This window comes from Raphanus sativus, unplaced genomic scaffold, assembly GCF_000801105.2.
Source record: "Raphanus sativus cultivar WK10039 unplaced genomic scaffold, ASM80110v3 Scaffold0904, whole genome shotgun sequence".
Taxonomy (NCBI): domain Eukaryota; kingdom Viridiplantae; phylum Streptophyta; class Magnoliopsida; order Brassicales; family Brassicaceae; genus Raphanus; species Raphanus sativus.
In genome coordinates, this window is record NW_026616218.1 from 1 (window position 1) to 24,423 (window position 24,423).

A 24,423-nucleotide genomic window follows, 5' to 3' on the forward strand; every position below is an offset into this window, starting at 1 on the left:
ATATTATAAGCAACAAATTCAATATATAGAGTTTCGTATGAGAGAAAGCCATCAAAATAAACCAGAAAACTACATAGAAAGTTAGATCATAAAGAAGAAAAAGTAAATCCTAAGTTCAAAAAAAAAACAATAAAGAAGCATAGACACTGGGCATTTGAAAACCAGATCAAATCTATCATCCTAATGGCTTCTGTTCTTAGATGCTTCAGCGATCATAGATGTCACATCACGCAAAATCTCAGTCTTGTGCAACACAAACTCAATCTCCTTAGCCTGCAACATCTTAACCTTCTCTTCAACTTTCTTCCTACTCTCAACCGGAACTAACCTCCACCTCTGTCTCACATAACTCTCATCCACACCGAAACCCGCAATCCCTCGAACGAGAAACGACTTTCTCAAACCAATCAAACCTCTCATCACCTCCATTGGGAGGAGAAGAAGCAAAAGACAGCTCTTTCTTGGTCCTCTTTTTCGAGGAAACGCCGCCGTTGGACTTAACAGCAGACTCAAGACCCATCCCATCAGGTCCCCAAATAAACTTACACAATCTGTAAGACTTGTGTTCATGAGGCTTGGTGAAACAAGGCTTCTTCTCTTTACCCATGTACTTCTCTTCTTCAAACTCCTCAGCTTATCCATGAACTGGTTCTTGCTAACCTCAAAGCTGATGGACTTCTTGATGTAATCGAAGTAAGCATTGGTGTCGTCGTAAGGAGAGTTCCCCGTGTCCTTCTTGAAATCGATCATCCCTTGCAACACAGCGATCTCGTCTTCTTCCGTCCATAGTCTGTGAAACGCGGCAGGCTTCTTCTCCTTCTTGGCTCGCTTCGAGTTCGTCTCCTTTGAAGTCACTTCGCTGGGACGCTTGGTCCCGGATTTGTTGGTTGGCGGCGGCGGAGGCTTCTGATTCTTGGACTTTGCGGCGATGTCGGATTCGGAATCGGTCTCGGTTTCGGATCCGGAGTGTGAATCGGAGGTTTTAGCTGGGATGGCGGTTGTGACGGCGGAGGAGGAGGAAGGAGGTTTGGGTTGGTCTTCTTCTGATGAAGATGAAGAATCGTTAACTTCTTCTTCTTGTTCTTCTTCTTCGCCAGCGAAGAGTCGAGTTCTTCGTCGTCGTCGCTTGAAGATGCGGCTGGGGGGTTTTCTAAAGGGTTGTGTTTCTTCGTCATTGGGAATGTTCAAAGTGCGGAGGAGCAGCGCTTTTTAGGGTTTGTGGGTGAGACGGCAAGGGGGGGTGAGTTTAAAAGTGTTCGATGTCTTTCAGTAGTTACCTTTTTTTTATGATTTTTTTTACCTCCTAGGACACACACTTCCTGCTGGCCAGACACTTTACCCATAGTTATTGTCTTTCATGCCCTTAAACTAACTCACCTAACCACACTACTAACTAGAGAAAACTAACCATGATTCAGTTATTTTAATATATTTTTTTCTTTTATCCACAAATACACAGAATATAGTTTCTCTCTCCATTGTTGATTTCAAATCGAAGATCCACTTTCCCTTTTCCAACATCTAAACCCTAATTTCAATCTTTCTCCAAACTCAGATTTACCTTAGATTTTAATTACGATGATTCTAATTTCAATCACTTTTCCAATTTCGTAAACTCTAATTACGATGATTGACTATCATCCTCTTTCTGCCGTCGAATAACAAGAAGAAATCAGAGGCATACAACATGAAAGATCTGGTGTATAGTCGTCGTTGGTGCTAGAGCTGCTTGGATTCTCTTAGAGTTGATGGAGTAGCTGCTTGGTGAAAGTTTGCTAATTTTGTTGGGATTGAGAGAGCAGCACTTTGAAGAGTATCATCTGTGCAGTTCCCATGAGTAAAGATGTTCACAGAGTCTCTTTGTCCAAATTCACCGATGTAAGCTACTACGTTCTTGAAAAGGTTGTGCTTTTATAAGTGTGTAAAACATATAATTTAATTTGTTTAGATGTGGAATTTGAGAAAGTTTGGTATGTTTTTTAGTGTGGTTGTGGTAGTCTTTAAAATGGATAATTTACAGAGGCTTTGTTTTTCTTTGGAATTTGTTCTTCGTAGAATGATAAACCTTTGAAAGGTTTTTGTTCTCGTATATTTTTTTTGTACATGAACACATTTTTCTATCCACATTTTTCATGTCCACACATTTTACATAATATTTTTAAAATATATAAAATATATATGAAAGTGGATCTTAAAATGTAGATAAAAAGAAATTACAATCTATTGTGAAATTATATTTTTTTTATATATATATTAATTTTTAAGAAAAGCAATAAAAACATTTGATAGGATGAATAATAATAAAAATTTTAAAAAAAATAAATAAATAACGGCTACAAAGACATCTGACTTTTCTACAAAGACATAAAAAGCAAATTAAAATGTGAACTCTGTACGAGTCAATATTTTCTCTGTTCATATTTCTGTATCCATGTCCACAATCTAGTCATAATGTTTAAGAGAAAAAACCATTAAAAGCACAACTTCCGATCTCTTTAAACAAGATTTATTCACAAGAAATGTTTTTTTTCTAAGTTTCTTTAACTATGAACAGAAAACAACTTTTGTGTCAGAGATTTTTATTTAATTTTTTTTTTCACTTTTTTCATCCATCCATGTCCACGTCTTTTTTGTTTACATATTTTTTACATGTTCAGATTTTTTTCGTCCACATTTTATATACATGCATTCTTATATATATATATATATATATATATATATATATATATGAAAATGGATCTTAAAATGTAGAAGATAAAAAGTTATAGCTTATTATATCAAAATTATTTATTTCATACTTTAGTTTTTGAAAACAATCACATAAAAAAACAAAAAGAAAATTGGTCCCCACAAAATAGAAAGCATTTAAAAAAAAAGCTAACTAGCCTTGAGTTTCCTTAACCAAGCGAAAAGGGTAGTTGTGTACAAACACACAGAGTGAAAGAGGATAATGTGTGCCTCCAGCAACAAGTGTCTTATTACGACAAAAAAAAAGAAAAATGTGTCTCTTAAGGTAACTCACTCTTTTTTATCGACTAGTAGTTTACCTATTAACGGGTTTCCTTTTTTTTTTTTTTCAACTGCAATATTTTATTTAAATAATAAAATGTAACACATTACAATGGAAATATAGAAAACAATACAATACAATCAAATACAAACAACTATTTACGGGTTTCCTTTTCCATTTTTTGCTTACGTTTAGGATTTTAATTTTAGTTTGTATTATTGGTTTTTAACATTTATGACTTATAATCCATTTAAAAGTCCAAAATGGACAAGGAAACAAATGGTTGAAAGTCCAACGATTCAATTATAAAAATGGCCCAAAATTAAACATTGTTGAAAAACTTTAAAATAAAGTTTTAGCCCAACGTGTATGAATAGCCAAGTATGCTTAGAGCACCACCAACGATTAAAAACTCATTTGGGTTTTCCAAAAAAGCAAAATATTCAGTTTTTAATAGAATTTAATTAGTTAATTAAATTTAACTTTTCTTTCTACAACTAAACCAGTAAAGAGAAGATAAAAGGGATGTTTTTGAGAGGTTCTTAAGACATTATAACAATTATAAATTGAATACATTATAATAATTTATTAATTTTTTATTTTTAATAATTTTGTAATTTATATTGTAATAATATGTTGATTCATTTTAAATAATATTATGTTATTTTCATTATACATCTGATTTTGGATACCAAATGTTACGGTAATATTGATTGAGTCAGTGCCGTCCCGAAATATTTAGTGGCCTAAAACTTATTCATAAATAGTGGCTTATGTTATTTATCAACATATATTATATATCTAATACTTTTTAAAAGAATACATACTAGTATTTTTGTTTATTTCTGTATCAAAATATTACGTGAATATCAGACTAGTAATTGATTCTTTCTATATAATATTTAGTGTTTTCAACAAATAAAACATTGCATTTTAGTAATTATTTGAAACATTAAATAACAAAAATAGAAACAAAAGAAATAACAAAATAAATTGTCCAAAAACAAAAGATAAATACAATGTCAAAATGAAATAAAGGGGAAACGTTCGAAAGTCTAAGAAAAAAAACACAATACATGAAAGAAAATACTTGAAATAAAAAGTCCAAAACTATTTTTTCTAACCACTCAATGATAATAATACTTTGAAAATGTGGTCTCAAAAGTTTAATTTTTTTTTGTGGCCTAAAACTCTCGCTTCATCCGTCTTATGGAAGGTAAGGCCCTTGATTGAGTGTATTTGTGAAAAATGGTAGCCAATATGTAATATTTTATGGCTACAGTATAACTCCTAAAGTAATTAGATATATTTGATTTATTAAAGTAATAAAAGTATTATATGGTAGCTAACATGTAGTATTTTATAATTATAGTAGTACCTTTAATAAATCAAATATATCTAATTATTACATGTAATAAAAGTAATTAGATATATTTGATTTATTAAAGATAATACTGTAATTAACCACTATTAAAATCAACGTGTGTGACACGTAAGAAATTAACTTATCAAATAATATAATTGAGGTCTTAGGAAAACTAAAGTAGAAGCAGCATTATCAAGACATTAACCGTTTGTTCGCATGCGCAGCTGTTGGAATCAGACCAGGCCCTGAGGAAGCTTAAGACAACATGTGCTGGAAGCACAAAAATTTTTGAGAGCCTGTGATACTGGAAATATTGTAAATAATTGATCAAAATAATTTGTTTTTATAGGGCCGGAAGCTTATGCTTTCATGGATTTAGTACTACATATAGTGACTTCTGTTTCTGTATGCATGAATCCTTTTAGTGTTAGACTAATGTGTGACATTTCTGTTTTTATGAGTAAACTTTAAAAAATATATAGTTATCTTAGAGATCAAGTTTTAAGTAGGTATACTTAGTTGTGGCCGTAAAATTATTTTAAAAATGCATAAAATTTGATATGATTATTTCAGTCTACATGACTACAAGATTACAACACAACTTTTTTCTTTGGACCATATATTCGAATGCACGAGATGTGCATTCTGAATATTTCTTAAATTCATACAAAAATAAAATAAAGAGCAACACAAAATCATGATAGAACATGATGGATAAACACATCTATTATGACTATTAACCAAAACTTTATTTGGTTAGTCTCAACAAGGTAATTTAAACCCCATGTAACGACCAGAGACAAAATCATTCCAAACGTCAAGGGCTCCATAGCTTGTCATCAACACAATACTCAATGCCATGACAATACCAACGGAGAACACTATGATCGAAGCCCTTCCGAACTGAGTTATTACCTTTTGAACCACCATTAGTCCAACGAGTGATGCCACAAAACATAAAATCGCAAATAAACAAGCGGTTCCGGTATGTTCCATGCCTAGTAACAAGTATTGAATAGCAGACATTGTGGATGAAAACAGAACCATGAAAGAACATGTCGCTGCATTACCTACAATAAAACAAAACCAGTCTTTTAACTTGAGATCTAGCAAAAAATAGAGATTCTTTATACTTAATCTAGCAAAAGGAAGACTCATTTTGACAGAGCCAAGAACTCATAAATCACCTCGGGAGCGATGCCAACTTGGAGGAGGAGAGGGCTAATGAGCATACCGCCTCCAATACCAAAAACACCTCCTAAAACTCCAGCTAGTAGAGCCATTACAGGAAACATACATTTGTTTGCTCTTCCTCCATCATATGATCTCAAATCTTCTACGTCCTGCATGTGCAAAGTTCTTTCAGATTTTAATCAGTCATATGTCTTTTCGAAAACTAATCAAGTTTTGCTGGAGTTGTTGTAAAGCAAACCTTTACTGAGACATGGTGATCTGAACACTGGTTGCCTTGAACATTGTCACTTAAGCAGATCCAAAGAGTGAAGAAGAGTGTGAGTGGGATTTGAGTTGATGAGAGGAGCCAGTACGTGATGCCACATGGCTCGATCGATATGATCCCCTGCAAATGCAGATTATCGAAGTTATTAAGTTTGTAGTACACATTGTCATATTGTTTCTCTAAATATTTAATTAGACTGTAAAATTGCACAATACTCAACTGTAAATTCTACCCAAAAAAAAGAGAGTGAGTGGTCATTATTTAGTACACATCAAGATTGTCTAGAAAACTGAACTTCGAAAAATAAAAACATAAATATATGATGAGAAAATGAAGTCTTTCCTAATGGAAAATCACAGGAAAAAAAATCAAGATGGATTGTTTAAGTGTCTAGATTTTTTATGGAATTTTTTTCAGTATCAAGATTTTGATGAAATTTGTTTGTTTTCATGGATTTTTAAAGGGAAAATCGTATAAAAAACCCTCAAAGTGTCATTTACTAGCACTTTAAACTTTGAAGTTTTTTCACTAACACTTTTAACTTTTAAAGTGACATTTGTATCATAAAAAACCTCCAAAGCAATAAGTTGACCGGTTCAACAGGTAATTTTCCAAAAAATAATTATTTAATTAATAAAATAAACAAAATAAATAAATAAAAACTCCAAAATAAATAAAAATCGAAATTTTTAATAAGATATAAGAAAATAAAAAATAAAAATATATATTTTTTAGAAAATTAAATAAATATTTTTAAAATAAATAATTTTCTAAAATATTAATAAAATAAAAAAACCAAAAAATTAATAATAAATAAGATTAAATTTAAATAGAGAATAACTAAATAAAAAGTTCACAAAATTTTAAAAATATGGAAAATATAAAATTCAAAATTCATTAGTGACGATGATGGTTTCTCACATAACCATTAACAATGAAGATAATTGACATATCTCCAATGATAGTTTCCAACATCATCGTTGAAAATGACAAAAAAAAACTTTTTCAAACTTTTGAATTTTCATTTTTAAAAAAAATATATGAATTTTTTATTTTTCTGTTTTTTTAATTTGATCTCATTTATTTTTGAATTTTAATTTTCTAAATATTAATTAATTTTATAAATTATATTTAGATTTCTAAATTATATTTAGAAAATTAAAATTCAAAAATAAATGAGATCAAATTAAAAAAAAACAGAAAAATAAAAATTCATATATTCAGAAAAATGAAAAATTCAAAAGTTTGAAAAAGTTTTTTTTTTGTCATTTTCAATGATGATGTTGGAAACTATCATTGGATTTATGACAATTATCGTCATTATTAATGGTTATGTGAGAAACCATCATCGCCACTAATGAATTTTGAATTTTGAATTTTCTATTTTCTATATTTTAAAAAATTTGTGAACTTTTTATTTAGTTATTCTCTATTTAAATTTAATCTTATTTATTATTAATTTTTAGTTATTTAATTTTATTAATATTTTAGAAAATTATTTATTTAATTTTCTAAAAAAAATTATTTTTATTTTATTTTTTTCATTTTCTTAAATTTTATTAAAAGTTTCGATTTTTATTTATTTTGGAGTTTTTATTTTTTTATTTTTTTATTTTATTAATTAAATAATTATTTTTGAAAAATTACCTGCTGAACCGGTCACCTTATTGCTTTGGAAGTTTTTTATGATACAAATGTCACTTTGAAGGTTAAAAGTGTTAGTGAAAAAAACTTCAAGGTTTAAAGTGCTAGTAAGTGACATTTTGAGGGTTTTTTATACGATTTTCCCGATTTTTAAATATTTACGTCACTTTGAAAATATATATTTTGTATCAAGAATTTGCCTTTTTCTTTAAAAGTAAACAGAAAAAAGTGGCCCAAGTATCCCTGGAAGGTTAAGGGAAGTTTAAAAAGTGCAAAAATCTTGACGAAGATCTCAGGAAGAAAAAGACACGAACTTTCCTTAGTACAAGACCAAAATCTAGAAACCACATTATTGATGATGACCTGTCTTCACGTGAACAAGTTCGCGTTCGCCATCGCTATTAAATTCTCTATCGTTAATTTTCAAAGCATCTTCACACGTGATTTCCAACTAAAAGACATGGCATGACTGAGGTCTGAGGGTAGATGAGACCAATATTCAAACGTGTTTTAATTCACTTCTCATTTATCCTTAGCTTACTTAAGGGGCTGACCGGTTTTTCCGCTACCATCCACAAACGCAGCTTTTGCGGTTTATAGCGGTTGTTGGCATTTCAAAACAATCACAGAAAACGCTACAAATCGCTTCAAACCGCTCCAAACCTTTTAAAATCAAAAGCTGGTTCCAGCTAGCGTTTGCGGTTGCGGGAGGGTAAATTTTTTTCTTTAAAAACAGAATAAATAAATAAAAATACTAAAAATATCCAATAAAAATTTTTAATTGAAATAATAGAAATCGTAAAATGTATTCATATTATATTTCAATTTATATTATAAAAATTCAAAACTAAAATATTTTCTATAAATTTTTAAAATTGAATAATATGATTTTATAAATATAAATTTTATATTTATCATATTATTATAATTTTTAATATTTTTATAATTACATAAAATGTAAATATTGTTAAATTATTATTTAACAGATGTTGCGTTTGGTAGTTTACCAATCATAAGAGTCCCGCAAACGCAACAATTTCTAACAGCTGTACCAGTCGTACAAATCTCTAGAAAACGCTTAAAATCGCAACCACCCGCACCTACAAACTCCCGCAACCGCAACCGCAACCGCTGCGGTTACACCATTCAGGCTCTAAATCTCACCTAATTTTTTATAACCTAATTACCAACTTATAGACACGCCAACCATTCTTGATCAAATTTTTGCACTTTTACTTTCGCTGTAGAATCTCTAACTATTACAACTACTGTATATATACTAACCTAGTTAAAACAAAATTTTGATTTGATATCTTACACAGTTATTACTAAAGTAATTATATTCCATCCTTTTGTTAGTCTATTCCTGACATGCCATTCTGATTCATAGTTTTTTCCTTTTATGGTAAGAAAATTATCTTCCAATAAAAATAGATTTAGAAGTATTAGTGAACTTAAATCTACAAGTCTTCAAACTTAAAATTCAATCTAGTGGAAACAAACACAATAATAACACATAAATTATAGTCATGATTACCAAATAATTTGATTCCTGGATTATATTATTTCTGCAAAGTTGCAACCCCTTTTTACCTTTCTTGCTTTTCATTATTAACACATTTTTTGGTCTAAATTATTAACACATACTAACAGTAATACTTGTATTAATTTTTCACATTTTCTATTTATTAAATTCTATCCAGAAATACTTTTATACAGAAAATATTATTTTAATATCAATTTATAACTAAAATAACTTATAGTATTACCAAACGGATTAAATACTAATTAATAAAATTTGAAATTGATCAATTACCTCGCCGTATTTGTTTCCGCGAAGAAGATAAACAGCAAAGTAAGATAGCCAAATAACCACCAAAACGCCAAGCTTCATCCATGGAAACCTCTTCGGTCTCTCATCACAATCTCCCAAAAGAGGCAACTTCACACTCTCAATCTCATCCTCATCATCTTCTCCCACTCGTCTCGATTCTCTGATCTTCACCATCTCCGACTCCAACCTCCAGTAATGAACCCCGTTTCCAAACGTCTTCACCGTCGACCACGCAAGAAACACGGCGAAGAGACTCGTTATAAGCCAGTTCGGGAACACGAGGTTACAGATCACTCCGACGCTAACTCCGAGAAGCATACACGGCTCAAGAAGCAGAGCTAAGTCGAAGTCGATCATGGTCTTGCCTCCGGCTTTAGGGTTTCTCACGAAGAGGTTGCATCCCACGTTGGCCACGGATCCTCCCGTGACCATGAAAGCTGAGAAGCTCGAAGCTGTTTTCAGATCGAGTCCGGCGACGATCGTCATTATCGGAACGTATAAGCCTCCGCCGCCGATTCCTCCGGCGCTTGAGATCGATGCGGCGATGAAAGAGAGTACGGCGGCTATGATTGTTGAGGTTGTTAGTTCGATTTTGGGTTGGTTGAATTTGGTCGGAAAATCGAGCCATGAGCTTGTTTTGTTGAGGAGTTGGTCGACGGGGGAGACAAAGGATGGTTCTTGTTCTGCTGTTGATGGAGTTAGGAGGATGATGATGGTGAGGAATGAGAGAGTTAGAGGGACGAAATTATTTCTCATTTTTATGTGTGGGGTGTTTTGTTGATTTTGAAAAGTTTTGGGGGTTTTTTGGAGATGTTTGGGGATTATTAAGTGTGTGTGCAAGATTTCTAGTCAATATATAGGAGAAGAAGAATTGGAGAGAGATAGAAAGTGATTGCATGCAGATGCAGACAAGACAAAATAGACTAATCAACTTTTGGCAAGTGGCGAGAAACTGAAACATGCCACACTGTTATTTGCTCCCTCCCTATCGGCTATAATTTAAACCATAAAGTTTTATCTGTGGGCCTTTGATTTATATATGTACCTGCTGGTTTTAAAAGTTAGAAGATTCAAAAAGAAATTCATCAAGTTAACCATGAATTGATTTTCTTCGAGGGTAAGTTCATTTTTTTTCTGTTCACCCGATTCTGACTAGTTTTCGTTCTCTTAGGCCATCTCCAACCAGTATACTATTTTAGTGTTAAAACTACACCATTTTAATGTAGTTTTAGCATCAAATTTCTTTTCATCTCCAACCACAACACCAGATATCACACTAAAAAGAATATTTTCTATTATTATATTACTAAAAGAAGATTATCTTAACTATTTAATATTTTAATACACATTATTTTTATAATATATACAAGTTTTTCAAATTTATGTAATTTTTTTAATTCTGGAAATCTATTTTTTATATGCATTTTTTATGTTTGGTTGGTGTTTATTTGATAATTTTATGTATTTCAAATAACTTTTATGTATTTTAATCCTATTTTAAATGTTTTATTAATAAATAATTTATATTAAATAAAATTTATAAATCACATTAAGATTTATTAAAAATAAATTTAATATTATAATTACATATCAGTGAATTTTATTTGCTATTTTATAAAGATAAATATAGTGAATTATGTTATTTAAACAATAAAAGCAAATTAAAAAAAATTATCCCGTTGCTACAGTACCACACTATATTTAGTGTGATACTGTATCAAAACTACACTATAATGGCGTTGCTTATACCGTCTCATTGGAGATGAAAAAGTCAAAATTTGACATTATAATGCAGTTATACCGTTCTCGTTGGAGTTGCCCTTACAGCGTTTTTACATATTACTTGGGAATATCGTGGAGGCTGGAAGCTTTTCGATTTTGGTGGATTAGTTTAGTGATTTAATTTCTTTTGCTTTTAACCTTTTTCTGTTTCGTTAACGTTTATATCGTTCATATGTGTCTTTTATATTGTTTCTCTTTATTAAAATATTGTATTTTTCTGTTGTAAATATTTTTCTATTGTTTGTGTTTCGTCTCTAAAAGTTTCAGATCTTGCCGATGGCTACGGTTTCTGTGAAACTTTCGATTTTTTTTTTGGTTTATTAGTTTTTTGTGTTATTTACTTGTTTCCAATTCAAGTAAAATAATCCACAACTAGATTTTGACCCGCGCTTTTGAAGCGCGGGATATTTTACGATGAAAAATTTCACTAATAATTTAACAAATATTTTGGTTATTTTTAAATAGTATGTATTTAAAATATTTTTGCATTTAAATCAGTATTTTTAAATTCAATCCGATTGTGATTATACCGGTTAATCCGGAGATCTGACAATTCAATTTATGTTTTTAAATATATCATATTAAAAATCACTAAAACCCGAGACTAACCGATTGAACTGATGGATGACCGATATGTAATCTAATTGGATTTAAATTGTAATAGTTTCATAATTGTAATCTTATAATCGAATTTTAAAGTTCACTATTTTGCAATTTATGAAATTATGACGTTTCTACAAAATTTTTAAAGAGAAAATGATAGATATAAAATAACTAAGATTAATTATTGTATTATTTGGAAACATTGATAGTAGTATAAAATATATTGTTTGGAAACATTGATAGTAGTATAAAGAAATAAGTATATTGTTTGGAAAACATGGATAGTAGTATAAAGAAATGAACATTAGTGACTTAATGTATGTTTAACTATAAAGTATAAAGGTGTATTTAATTTAAAAACTTACAAAATAAATGTTAGGTCCAACAGAATGTTTCTGTTTTAATAATATAGATATTTTTTAGCAACGAAAAGAAAACTACAGAATGCTTCAGTTAATGCGATTACATATATCATAGTTCTAAAATCATAATTCTTTTTAAATTGGTTAAAAGTTAAATTGTTCTAAATCAGCTTAAACTATTATAAATCAATTTAAATTGATCTAAAATTAGTTTAAACCGGCTATAAACATATCTATACAATTTAAATCGGTTTGTGCTATTTAAATTGTTAAATTAAGTAATAATGTTAGTGAAAATCTACAACTTTTTATTATTTTTGTTTTTATATCTAATTTTGGTAAATTCATCAAAACATAATTTACTTTACAATTATACTTTTCCTTTTTGATCATTTTTTATAATTATACTCAAAACTAAAATATCTTAAATAAATGAAATTATTCAATAATTTGTTATTGTCTAACTCCACCTAAACTCTGAATAATCTGGGCAGTGGCTAATTTTTCACACAGAGTATAGTTACTGCCTAGGATTTTCTTAACACTGACATATAAGCACAACCTGGTAACATTTTCTATCATTTTGGAAATTCCCATGTTCTGCCCACATGCAAATATTTTTTTCTCATAAACCACATGCAAAAAAGTTATACCATAAAAACCCACATGCAATTAATTATTTTGTTGTTTTTTAAAGTAAAATGCTTAAATGTTTGATGGAACGATGATGAAACGATCGAGTAAGACATGCTCATGATATTTCCAATGTTTTTAAAATTCCAGTATGCAGGTAATTGTCAAATCAATGCAATATGCCAATATTATACTTTAGTCTTGTTTGTTTAATGTGATACTTATCTTTAAAGTCATAAGTGGGCAAAATTTATATACTTATCTGTAATGTTTGGTACTATTGTATGCAGATCAACTTGCAGTTACTTGTTTGCATATACGACCAAATGACAATAATATACACTATTTATATATGGTTATGTGATATTTCCGAACTCTATAAACCATAAATTAATGAACCTTCACTTATCACGGACTAACGTGAGCTAGTGGCTGGTAAGATAGATATTTCAATTTATGACATTGGGTAACCGATAAAATAGTTGTGTTTGCCGCAATAGAAATAGCCGAGTTTGCCGACAACTTTTATTAACGATGTAATATTTCCTAGTTCCGTATATTCATCTCTTTTTTTTTCATTTTTACGATAATATTTGTAATTCTGATATAGGGTCTATACTATTAAAAAAAACATTCTAAAAAGAGTTATTCTTGGGTTCACCAACCAATAGAAACTTGTCATTTTAGATTCAGTATCTTTTAATTAAGGAAACAAATAATTTGTCAAATTATATTATTTTTCAAAATAAAATTTAAAAATAAATAAAAATAGTATATAAAAATAAATTAAAAAAATTAATGTTGTCAACAAAACACTAAACCCTAAACTCTAATACTAAACCCTAAACTCTAATCATAAACCCTAAACCCTTGGGTAAACCATAAACCCTTGGAAAAAACACTAAACATGTTGTCAACAAAACACTAAACCCTAAACTCTAATCCTAAACCCTAAACCCTTGGGTAAACTCTAAACCCTTTGGTAAACCCTAACCCTTGGAAAAACACTAAGCATTTGCATAAATTCTAAACTATAAATCTTAAACACTAAACTCCAAATCTTATAAATAAATATTTTTTAAAATAATCTTTATTGAGAACTATTGTTATTTTTATTTATTTAATCTTTTTATTTATTTTAAAAGCATAATATAATTTGGCAAGTTATTTTTGTTTCCTTAATTAAAAGATATTAGATTTAAAATAACAATTTTCTATTGGTTGGTGAACCTAAAAGTTCACCTTAGGGGGTGAACCCAAGAAAAAGTCTTCTAAAAATATACTTATATAAAGTCGTTAGACTATTTTATTAACTAACGATATTTTTGATCTTATCACCGAAATTAAATACACATGGAAACATTATTGTTATGATAATTTTTGGAATCATTTATAAAAATGTTTAGAATACAGACGATATGTTGAACTGAACTAATCAAATTGGAATCACATTAATAAAAAATAATAATTTCAAATCATAATTGCGACACATTGGGTCAAGTAAAATAAACCGGACATCTCTTGTCTTTGGTCCTGCTCAACAAAATGCCATCCCAGCCGACCTCAATATAACAGTTTGCGTGCATCCTATGCGTCTTACTGTGCCACGAGTACACCTTAAACCGTATCACGGAGACCACATCCAAACGAAACACAACCTTCCCTTGATTCCTGTCTCGTCCCATCTCCTTCCAACGGTCCTTATTCACCGCCATTGTGGGCCCACGTAAGTCTCCTTCGATCAAGCTTGTGTTCTTTGGCTCCTGGTATAATGGGTGATAAGTTTAGTCGACCCGACCCGTTTCTCTCTGTAGTAAACGGATCCTTCCATGGAGTCGTAGTAAACACCAACTTTTTGGTTTGGGTTATGAGTCGTTATCTTGAAGCTTATATGAGAGGTTTCGAACCCGTCGGTTTTGCCCAAACCGGGGAGAGAGAACTCGCGGATGTGGACACGGGGTCGGTGAGGACGTAGACTGATCCATAATATGAAAAAAACAATGCCTAAACATAGCAAAAGAGATAAGAAAATAGCACATATGAATTTGGAGACTCTTGTTGTGAGGCTTTCTTTGACCCTATCAATGTAGCTCACTGAGTGTTGACGGGATATTGGCCGGGCTGATGGTTCGGATCTGACCGGTAGAGAGCCAATCTTGTTATGCATTTTAGTGGAATTAATAGGAAATAATGGGCTTTGTGTTATGGCTTGTGAGGTTTATGTAGTAAAACTAAAAGTAAGAAACGTATGTGGTAGCTCTACGTACAAAGCAAAAGATACCTTGGAAAATCTAATGGGTATTTCACTTTGGGAAGAAAAGAATTGACACTAAAGTATCTAATTGTGTACTGCCTTTCTTTATATGCATGTGCAAAGATTTCAAATTTGACCACCAAGTTCGAATTTTTAGATATTGAGTTACCTGACTTTGGCATAGACATGATACAATGCTTCTTGTAGTGTTTGATATGGTCTGTTAGTTCAAATAGACATGGGTAAATATATGTTATTTACATTGGTTTGATCCTAAACCGTGGCTCTTAATATTAATGCAGATGAATATTATTTCTTTGACGGAATTTTTTAAATTGGTATGAACTTGTTTAGGAGGATTTGAGGTTTCTTCCTGCAAAAGTATGCGTTAAAGCTTTTTGTTTTGCTAACACGTGATATGAAGAAGTGTTTGCTCAAAATAAAATAAGAAAATATGATTGTTAACTAAATCAACCATACATCACCACATGACCACACATCTGAACAAAAACAATGTATTAAAATTTACATGAATTATTTGAGTTACATGATAACATTTCTGAACTATGTGTTATGTTGTTAACACCAACACCATAATTTTGATAACCATGAAAGTATATGGAATCGTAATCCGGGAATTTCTCATAATGCTTAAACATACTTTAACATGTTAACTTGTATTCTTAATTTGATGTATAAAGTTGCATTTTGAATGTTTGATCATGTGTTTCATTTTTTATCATTTGGATATGTGTTATGATGCATTTTTCAAAATAACTTACTCTCATGATGTCAAAATAAAAATTCGACACATTTTTGTGATATCAAAATTTTATTTATGATGTTATAACATATATTACTTTAAATATGTTGTCATGTAATTCATATAGTTCACGTAATTTTTGATATATTATTTTGTCAAGATGTGTAGCAAATGGTGGTGTATCGCTTGTGTAATTTAAATGATAATAAATTTTCCTAAAATAAATGTTAGAAATATTTTAGAAAAGAAACGAAAACTAGAAAACAAGAACTGTGTAGCAAGCCTAATTTCAAAAACGTAAAGCCTAGTTTGTGAGGGTTTTGAAAAAGCCCACAAATCCATATAAGATCCGTCTGAATCCGGATCTTTTATAAACTGTTTGAATAAAACCTCGCATAACCACTGAATATTTTACACTAGGGCCGTGTATTGTTTTATTGTTATTATAAGTATAATTTTTATATGATATAGTTATTTGGTCGTTTTTATTTGTTAAAAATGTTATTTTGTATTTTTGTGGTGTAATATAGTAATTTAGTAATGTGTTGTTGTTTGTATAATAGTACTTGTTAATGGTGGAATTATGTAAATTATATTAAATTTCAGTAACTTTACATTAAAGTATGCTTTGACTATAAGATTAAAGGTTTCAGCGTTAAACTGCATTTTATTTTTTAAAGTTATTAATATTGTTTTATGATATTTTTTGCGTTCTTTCCATATTTTGACAATAAATCGTCACTATCTATGTATTCTGTTTACTTTTCTGTGTACGGTGTTTTTCACTATCGCCGTTGGCTCTTCCTCTTTTTCTTAAAATTTCATGATGTTAGAGACTGTATCTCTTTGGATTGGATTAGAGTTAAGTCATTTTTTTTTCTTTTTCTATTTGACCAATGTAGATAATTGTGGAGGTTATAGATTTAAACATATGTCTATTTATTTTTCTTGATCACCTTTCATCTCCAGACATTTATTGAATTAGTGCTACTATGATATTTTGTTCTTCTCTATAATTGTAGAGGTTTTAGATTTAAATTTATGTTTTGCTTTAGTTTCTTCTTCTTAATTTGATTATTTTATAACTTTTAATAGTAAAGTAAGTATATATTTGTAAATGAAATAGTAAAAATAGTAAAAAATAATAAAATAGCAAATTTTATGCTATTTTTAGTTGTGAATATTAAATATTTAAAATATATTTATATTATTTTATTTATTTCTTTATTCATCTTATATTTTTGCGAATGATAAAATAGATTATCAAACTTCATATTATGATAGTTAGTATGAGAAGGATTAGATATGATGAGTTGTATATAGAAGTCATTTGTGTGCATTAGGGATTAAAATCACGATTATAAATTTTGGATATGTGCTCCACTCTTCATCTACAGAATCCAATGTGAAGCTTAGATTTGGTCTTTGGATAATGTTTGTCATCTATGGGGCAGAATGCTTTCGTGTGGTCCAATTAGTAGTTTAAGAACCGATTTATTCTGAGTTCTAGGAGGAGTCTGAGTTCATTGAGAAGAAATTACAACAAAGATTTGTATTTGATAGTGTATGGTCCAAATAGTGATCCTAGATGATATTAAATCCATTTGTTTGTAAGTGAGGTCAAAACATTTGTGTAGTGTAAAATCATATATTCACTCTTTGGTAAATATAAAGTTGATGTCTGAGTTGAAAAAAAAAAGCAAAATAGAAAAAAAAGCAAAAGAGAAGAAAAAGTCTAAGATATTTTTTTTTTGGAAAAACACTTCAGTTGAAAACGAAACAAATTGCCATATCAGCAGAGACTATATGGTCTTTCTCATCTAAAAATAAACATCTTTTAGAGAGGTTAAGGCTTCAAATATTTTCAACCGCACTCCATTACAGTTAACAGTACCAAAAATTTCTACATATACCATATATATATATATATACATTTTTGTAACTGTTAGAATCGCAGTTGAACCGTTTATCCAGTACCACTCAATTCGCAGTTATCATTCGGAGCGTGAGAGCAAGACGAGAAACATTTTTGAACTCTTTTAACATTTGCAGTATGCCGTGAAGCGATCTCTCTGTTCCGTCAAAAAAGATAAATGATGTCATCAGAAAAGACAAATATATAACTAAAGAATCGTTGAACAAAAGAAAAATGTAATTAAAGGATCCCTGCACATGGATGAGGAGTGAAGACGTCAAAGTTAGCTGCCAAATCGAATCCTTCGAAAGAATATCCAAAGCTAAGACGAACGAGATAAAACCTCTACAAAATGGATATGGAAAGAAACCCACCAGATCTCAATTCAATGCATTTAAGAGAACAAATACATGTATAAATCCATTAAACAAAATAAGGCGGCAACTTAAAAACTTCAAAAATGTTAACATATGGAAACACTATAAAATGCAAATTCTTCATAAATAGATAATAGGTAAATTTATGCTTAAAAGATTAGAATAGAAAAATAAAAAACTAAACTAAATAAAGAAAACTTCCAAATTTTAGCAAAAAAAAAAACTAGTTTCATCAAAATCGTCCAAAAAGAAAACTGTAAGTAAAATAGAATATCTTTTATTAAAAAAAAACTGTAAGTAAAATAGCTTGTAATATTAAATTTTATTATTAAAATAATCCTATTATTTAGCACGATACGCTACAAGCCTACAATTATGAAGACTAAATAAAATACCAAAGTAAATCTCTCTCTCTCATTTCAGTTTCTCCCAATACGCAGCAAGAGAGAGAGAGAGATGGCGCCGCCGGCAAAGGAGCGGTGGTGCTTGGCATTGATTATTGTTTTGCTTTCTCTGTTCGTCCAATCCTCGACGGCCATTTATTGCGGCGAAGACGATTGCTATGCTCTCCTCGGGTTCACCCCCCTTCCCTTCTTCTTTTTTTTCCCAATTCAGATTTTGATTTGAATCTCTCAATCTCAATCTTAATGTGTGTGCATTTTCAGAGTGGCTCAAGATGCAAACGCATCGGATATAAAGAGATCTTACTACAAGCTTTCTCTCGAACAGTATGTATTGATTTGATTTGATTCCATTCGATTTGATTTGATCGGCTAAATTGTTTTGTTTTTGGTGATTGATTAGTCATCCAGATAAGAATCCAGATCCTGAATCCAAGAAGCTCTTTGTCAAAATCGCCACTGCTTACGAGGTTCTTACCATTCCTTAATTTGGTTCTCTCATTATATCAGGCGATTGATTTGATTGTCTGAATTTTTTAATGGATCTATGAGATTGTTGTGATGGGCTTCCTTCTAAATTATCAATTAAAGTGTTACTTGGTTCTTTTAGTTTCTTATTGCATCCATATATACTAGTCCTATTTTTGAATTGTTTGTTTGTAATCTTATTTCGTTGCAGATATTGAAAGATAACGAGACGCGTTCACAGTATGATTATGCTATTGAGCATCCAAGTGAGGTCTGTCCTACATTTTTCATTCTTTGTTTTCTACTTCTTTTTTAAAACCAACCACCTTGTGTTTTAGGTGTTTTACAACACTGCTCAATACTACCGAGCCAAATATGGACATAAGTCGGTAAGATGTTATTCTCTGTTTTTTTTTTTCTTATATAATATCTCTTGCAAAAGTGGGCATTTTGGATTTACACAACTGCTTAATGTGTTTCCAGGATCCTCGTGCTGTTCTTGTTGGTCTTCTGGTAGTTTTGTCTGCGTTTCAGTATCTGAACAACGTTGCGAGGTATAATGAGGTACGTTTCATAGACAGGGGGTTCTCTCACTTTGTTTTCATAGCCTAAATCACTGTTCCGTAGCGTCTGCAAAGTCTACGTTATTATTTATTATGCCTCTTTTAAGAACATAACTACCCATCTACATAACTCTGTCAAAACAAAACAAGTTTTATGGGGTATCATAAACATGTCATTAAACGTAGCACGTGTGACCTATATCATGTTATTCGTATACTTTTATGTTTGCAAACATAAGAAAATCAAATCTGTATACTGACTTTGGGAACAGTTTCTTGATGGGGCTTTTGTTTTGATGCAGGCTTTGGCAACAGTTAAGCGAACTCCTGCTTACAAAAACAGGCTCAAGGCCTTGGAACTCGAACGCACTGGTGGAGTATCTAGCAAGAAGAAGGGTCCAAAGCAGATCGACCAGTATGCTCTTCTGTTTATTCTATTTCTTAGCTGATAGTGAGTCTCTTTGGGGACTGTATCATATTCGTTTCTTCTTTTGGCAGGAAACTACAGGAAGAGCTAAGCAATGAACTCGACCTACAAATCAAAGGAGCTGAAAAACCATCAGTCTGGGATCTTCTCGGTGTTCGATTCGTTCTCCTACCTTACACTATCATCAAGGTTTCATGTTTTCAAGAATGTCCACATTATTCAGACTCCCGTTTCTATTTCTCAACATCACTGATTCAGCTTCATGTTTCCGTGCAGCTTCTAGTATGGTACAGCAGTTGGGTATGGAGATATAAGGTTAAGAAAGCTCCTTATTCATGGGAAGACGCATCTTACTTAACACGAAGATCACTTGGGGTGCCTCTTGACGCCTGGACTAATCTCGGTATCCTATTCTCCACACCCGAACCAAGATGTGAATAAAAGATTTGATTCTAATATAATGTGTTGATTTGTCAGATGAATACAAAAAGGAAGATCTGGTGCAGAGAAGGCTATGGGAGAAGCAGAACCTTGAGAACTACTATGCAGAAATGCGTAAAGAATCAAAGCGGAGAAGATAGATCCACTTATCACTTACCATCCAAGGAGGGATACACATGGGAACTCAAGTTCCAGAAGCACTTTTGTTACCTTTATTACTTTTAATGTTATTAAGATATTTTGAACAAACAAACCAGTTACAAGAAGAGACGGTATAATTTGTATGGTACAAGGAACCAAATCTCAATTTAGCATATACAAGTTGGGTCATGTCTGATAATGGGCATGTTCCGGTTTTGACTCTCAATTTTGTTTATCGAAGTTGTATGTTCAGATCTATTTCTTACACGAAATATAACTTCACGAATCATGATTATTGATCACCCAAGAAACGTAGCTAATAGGAAACATTAGACCATCATTAACCCCAGTTCGTAGTTAATTGATCACCATTCACCACACAAGAGGGAAGCTTTTTTTTGTTATTACTAGAAAAGGAACGGACAGGAACAGAGAATAGTAGTACATCACTGAGATCGTTAAGGAACCACAAGATAACACAAGACAAGTCGTCCCAAGTTGACATCAAAGGGAATGAAACTAAAACATGTGAAAGCTAAAAGATTTGGTTATACATTGCTTTGCTTATACATCTTAGTGTCCAACACTTGCTTTCCACACATTGCACACAATCCTGCACAAACCATGAATGGAAAGGCCAATTTCATGACTTATTGAGTTGTTCCATTATATGGCAATCTAATTAGATGTAATTACTAATACCTTTGCTATAGGCGCATGTGTGACAATATTTAGTCTAATTAGAGAGGTAAGATGTAGAAAATCAAATGGCCGACTAATTAAACTTGACCGCGTGGTAAGCTAAGATGAGAAACTCTTAAGCTGCAGATTCTGACCACGAATTAAAATTTCCCACGTGGATACGTTAGCCAATAAAAACCATCCATCGTGGATAACCAGCGAGATGGCAAAATGAAGAGCTTCGTAGACCCTCTTCTCCAACTAGAGGCTCTCTGGTAAACGGCAATACCTCCTCTTTCACCTTTCTCTTCTCCTTCCGAATCCGAACTCACCCTAGAGGACAAGACAATGGCGATCAATAAAAAACTCTTATCTCTTCTACTCCTCGTATCCTCCCTATCATCAATCGCATTATCATCATCATCTTTCTCAGATCCCGATTCCGATTCAGATCTCACCAACGAGCTCGTCTCCCTCAGATCAAACTCCGAATCAGGCGTAATCCATCTCGACGACCATGGAATCTCCAAATTCCTCATCTCCTCCCCAACTCCACGCCCTTACTCCATCCTCGTCTTCTTCGACGCCACTCAGCTCCACAGCAAAACCGAGCTCCGTCTCCAAGAGCTCCGCCGCGAATTCCACCTCCTCTCCGCCACCTTCCTCGCCGCTAACAACAACGGATCCGATCTAAACAAACTCTTCTTCTGCGAGATCGAGTTCTCCCAGTCCCAATCCTCCTTCAAGCGATTCAACGTCAACGCTCTCCCTCACATCCGTCTCGTAACCGCCTCGACGTCGAAACTAACCGACGAGTCCGGACAAATGGATCAATCCGATTTCTCTAGGTTAGCCGAATCAATGGCCGAGTTCGTCGAGCAGCGAACCAAACTCACCGTAGGTCCGATCCAGCGCCCGCCGCTTCTCTCCAAGCCCCAGATCAGCGTCATCGTAGCGATGATCGTCGTCGCTACTCCGTTCGTCATCAAACGGATCCTGAGAGGAGAGACTCTTCTCCATGACCACAGGCTTTGGCTATCAGGCGCCATCTTCGTCTACTTCTTCAGCGTGGCGGGGACGATGCACAACATTATCAGGAAGATGCCTATGTTTCTCCAGGATCGTAACGATCCGAACAAGCTTGTTTTCTTCTACCAAGGATCAGGGATGCAGCTTGGAGCTGAGGGGTTCGCTGTGGGGTTCTTGTACACTGTGGTTGGGTTGCTCTTGGCGTTTGTTACTAACGTGCTTGTTCGAGTTGGGAACGTTAATGTTCAGAGGTTGGTGATGCTTGTGGCTCTGGTTGTGTCATCCTGGGCTGTGAAGCAGGTTGTTTACTTGGATAATTGGAAGACTGGTTATGGGATTCATCCCTATTGGCCTTCGAGTTGGCAGTGATTTCACCTCGTTGGGTTTAGTTTTCAAGACGTTTTCTTGAACTGAGATATGATATGTTGGACGTTTTTTTTGTGTTTTGATTCTCTACTACTTTGAATCAGTGTAGTACAATTTCAGATGGTTTAAACTTATTACTGTTTTCCTAGTTCGTTGTTACTCTCTAGTCAGTGACAACCATTGCTCACTGCTCTGTAGGCTATGTATAAGAGGAACCATATTCAGAAATTCAGATACTTTTGGGCTGTCTATCTGCATATTGCCAAATTGTTAGGATAAGTGAAATATAGAGTCTATCATTCTTAAGATAGTTATTAGTATAACATTTCACTTATCATTCCTGATAGTTTATTTCCATGTTATAATATTCTATTTATCATCACACTGAAACGTAAATGCAAAGAAGCAGCAGCTCCCTTACATTATCACGTAGAGTTTATATGTGCATCTAGTCTTTCGTAGAAAAATGATTTTTCTGAATCTGATAGAAGAAGATGTAGCACTATCGGATCTTTTGCTATGTTTTTTATCTTCCTCTTCTCCTTTGTGGTTTCATTTCTCTGAAAATGTATTCTCATCCCATTCTCATGTTACTATCGGTTTGAAGAATCAGTCTGAGTCGAGATTTGTTTGCGAGTATGAGTTCTTTGTACAATCTAATATGATAGAGATAAAAGTTAAAAGCCAGACATCTTGATCAGCTTCTTCACACCTACCTTCATGACAACCATCGTATATCCCAGATTCCTTTGATACTCTACATAGCCTACCATAAACCAAATTCTCCGTCATAAGTTGAGAGATCTCTGTCGGGACTGTTCTCATAACAAAACAAATTGCATTACCCTTCTCTTGCCTTCAAATCCAGCAAACACCGCTTGTGTTCTGTATTTTAATCTCCATGTGATCAATTAGGTTCAACAATCCCTTGATGGGAGATTGTGAAAGTTTGGTCCCAATAGTTTGTTGTTTAGTACAAGTAAAATGTAGAACACACAATTTTTCTTTTGATTTGTAATTTGCAATGTAAACTTTTCTTTTCTTGTAGAAAACTTGGTCTTTCATATTAAAAGCGGATGATTTTGTTTTTCTGAAGCCAAACATTGAAACTAATATTTGAAACAATTGAAGCCCACTTATTTGAAAATAACTTTTGATTAGGTTTAGGTCCAATCAAATGGTTGGTAAATAATCCTCTTCGTTTTGCACTTTGGAATGGATTGCATAGTCGACTTACTTCATTCAATCAGTACCCATTTCAAGCATAAATTAAACAACTGTTTTTCAAAAAAAAAAAACAAAACTTTCTTGTCACTTTATTCATATGAACTTTTCTTATAATTTAGAACACTTTTTTACTGCAGCGAGCTCGTCTTCGAGCGGGTCACAGCGGATCTAGTTCGCGCGGACTGCGGTCTTTAAAATGGCTGACCAAACCCATACAACAAAATATGTAGGCCTTTGCGGATTGGATATCGGGACATAAAATTACAAACGGGCATATGGCTCATGGACACTTTAAAACATGATTCAGGAGGAAGTGGTGACATGATTCATTGTCGGACGACCATGTATGCAGCGAAGGAGAAGCTCCGGTGCTGGATTTAAGAAGAAAACCTGCCTGAAAGCTGAAATAATTGGTTAGAGCCGACAATGCATGGAGCGCAGGAGAGCAAGAATCTTTTCTTACCTGTGACATGCATGGAGCGCATGAGAGCCTAGAACCATGCACCGCCGATGAATAACCCATGGCCGGAGCTAGATTTTGTTCTTCGGTGGAAAGTGAGTTCGCAAAGTTCTTCTGAAGGCTCGAAGAAGCTCCACCAGTGTCAGATCGAAGGCGTTTAGGAGACCAGAAGTATCATCGACCCTGAAACCACCGTCACCGGAGTTCCATAACGCTG

General features: G+C 32.6%; 2 protein-coding genes and 3 pseudogenes across 2 annotated transcripts; 2 read left to right on the forward strand and 3 right to left on the reverse strand.

The window, feature by feature from the left end:
• Positions 1-6: 6 nt before the first annotated feature.
• On the reverse strand, positions 7-1,230 carry LOC130503284 (probable transcription factor At1g61730; annotated as a pseudogene).
• Positions 1,231-4,921: 3,691 nt separating this feature from the next.
• LOC130503285 (sulfite exporter TauE/SafE family protein 2-like) lies at positions 4,922-10,274 on the reverse strand (annotated as a pseudogene).
• Positions 10,275-14,134: 3,860 nt separating this feature from the next.
• Positions 14,135-14,860, reverse strand: LOC108834952 (NDR1/HIN1-like protein 26; annotated as a pseudogene).
• Positions 14,861-18,372: 3,512 nt separating this feature from the next.
• Positions 18,373-20,664, forward strand: LOC108834951 (chaperone protein dnaJ 50). Its single transcript, XM_056997960.1, has 10 exons — positions 18,373-18,577; positions 18,668-18,730; positions 18,807-18,873; positions 19,083-19,142; positions 19,210-19,260; positions 19,355-19,435; positions 19,737-19,849; positions 19,933-20,050; positions 20,138-20,264; positions 20,339-20,664. The coding sequence occupies exons 1-10, from the start codon at positions 18,459-18,461 to the stop codon at positions 20,440-20,442; spliced, it is 903 nt and encodes a 300-aa protein (XP_056853940.1). The 5' UTR covers positions 18,373-18,458; the 3' UTR covers positions 20,443-20,664.
• A 716-nt stretch (positions 20,665-21,380) lies between these two features.
• On the forward strand, positions 21,381-22,667 carry LOC130503283 (probable dolichyl-diphosphooligosaccharide--protein glycosyltransferase subunit 3B). Its single transcript, XM_056997959.1, has one exon. The coding sequence runs from the start codon at positions 21,473-21,475 to the stop codon at positions 22,520-22,522; it is 1,050 nt and encodes a 349-aa protein (XP_056853939.1). The 5' UTR covers positions 21,381-21,472; the 3' UTR covers positions 22,523-22,667.
• The last annotated feature ends 1,756 nt before the right edge of the window (positions 22,668-24,423 follow it).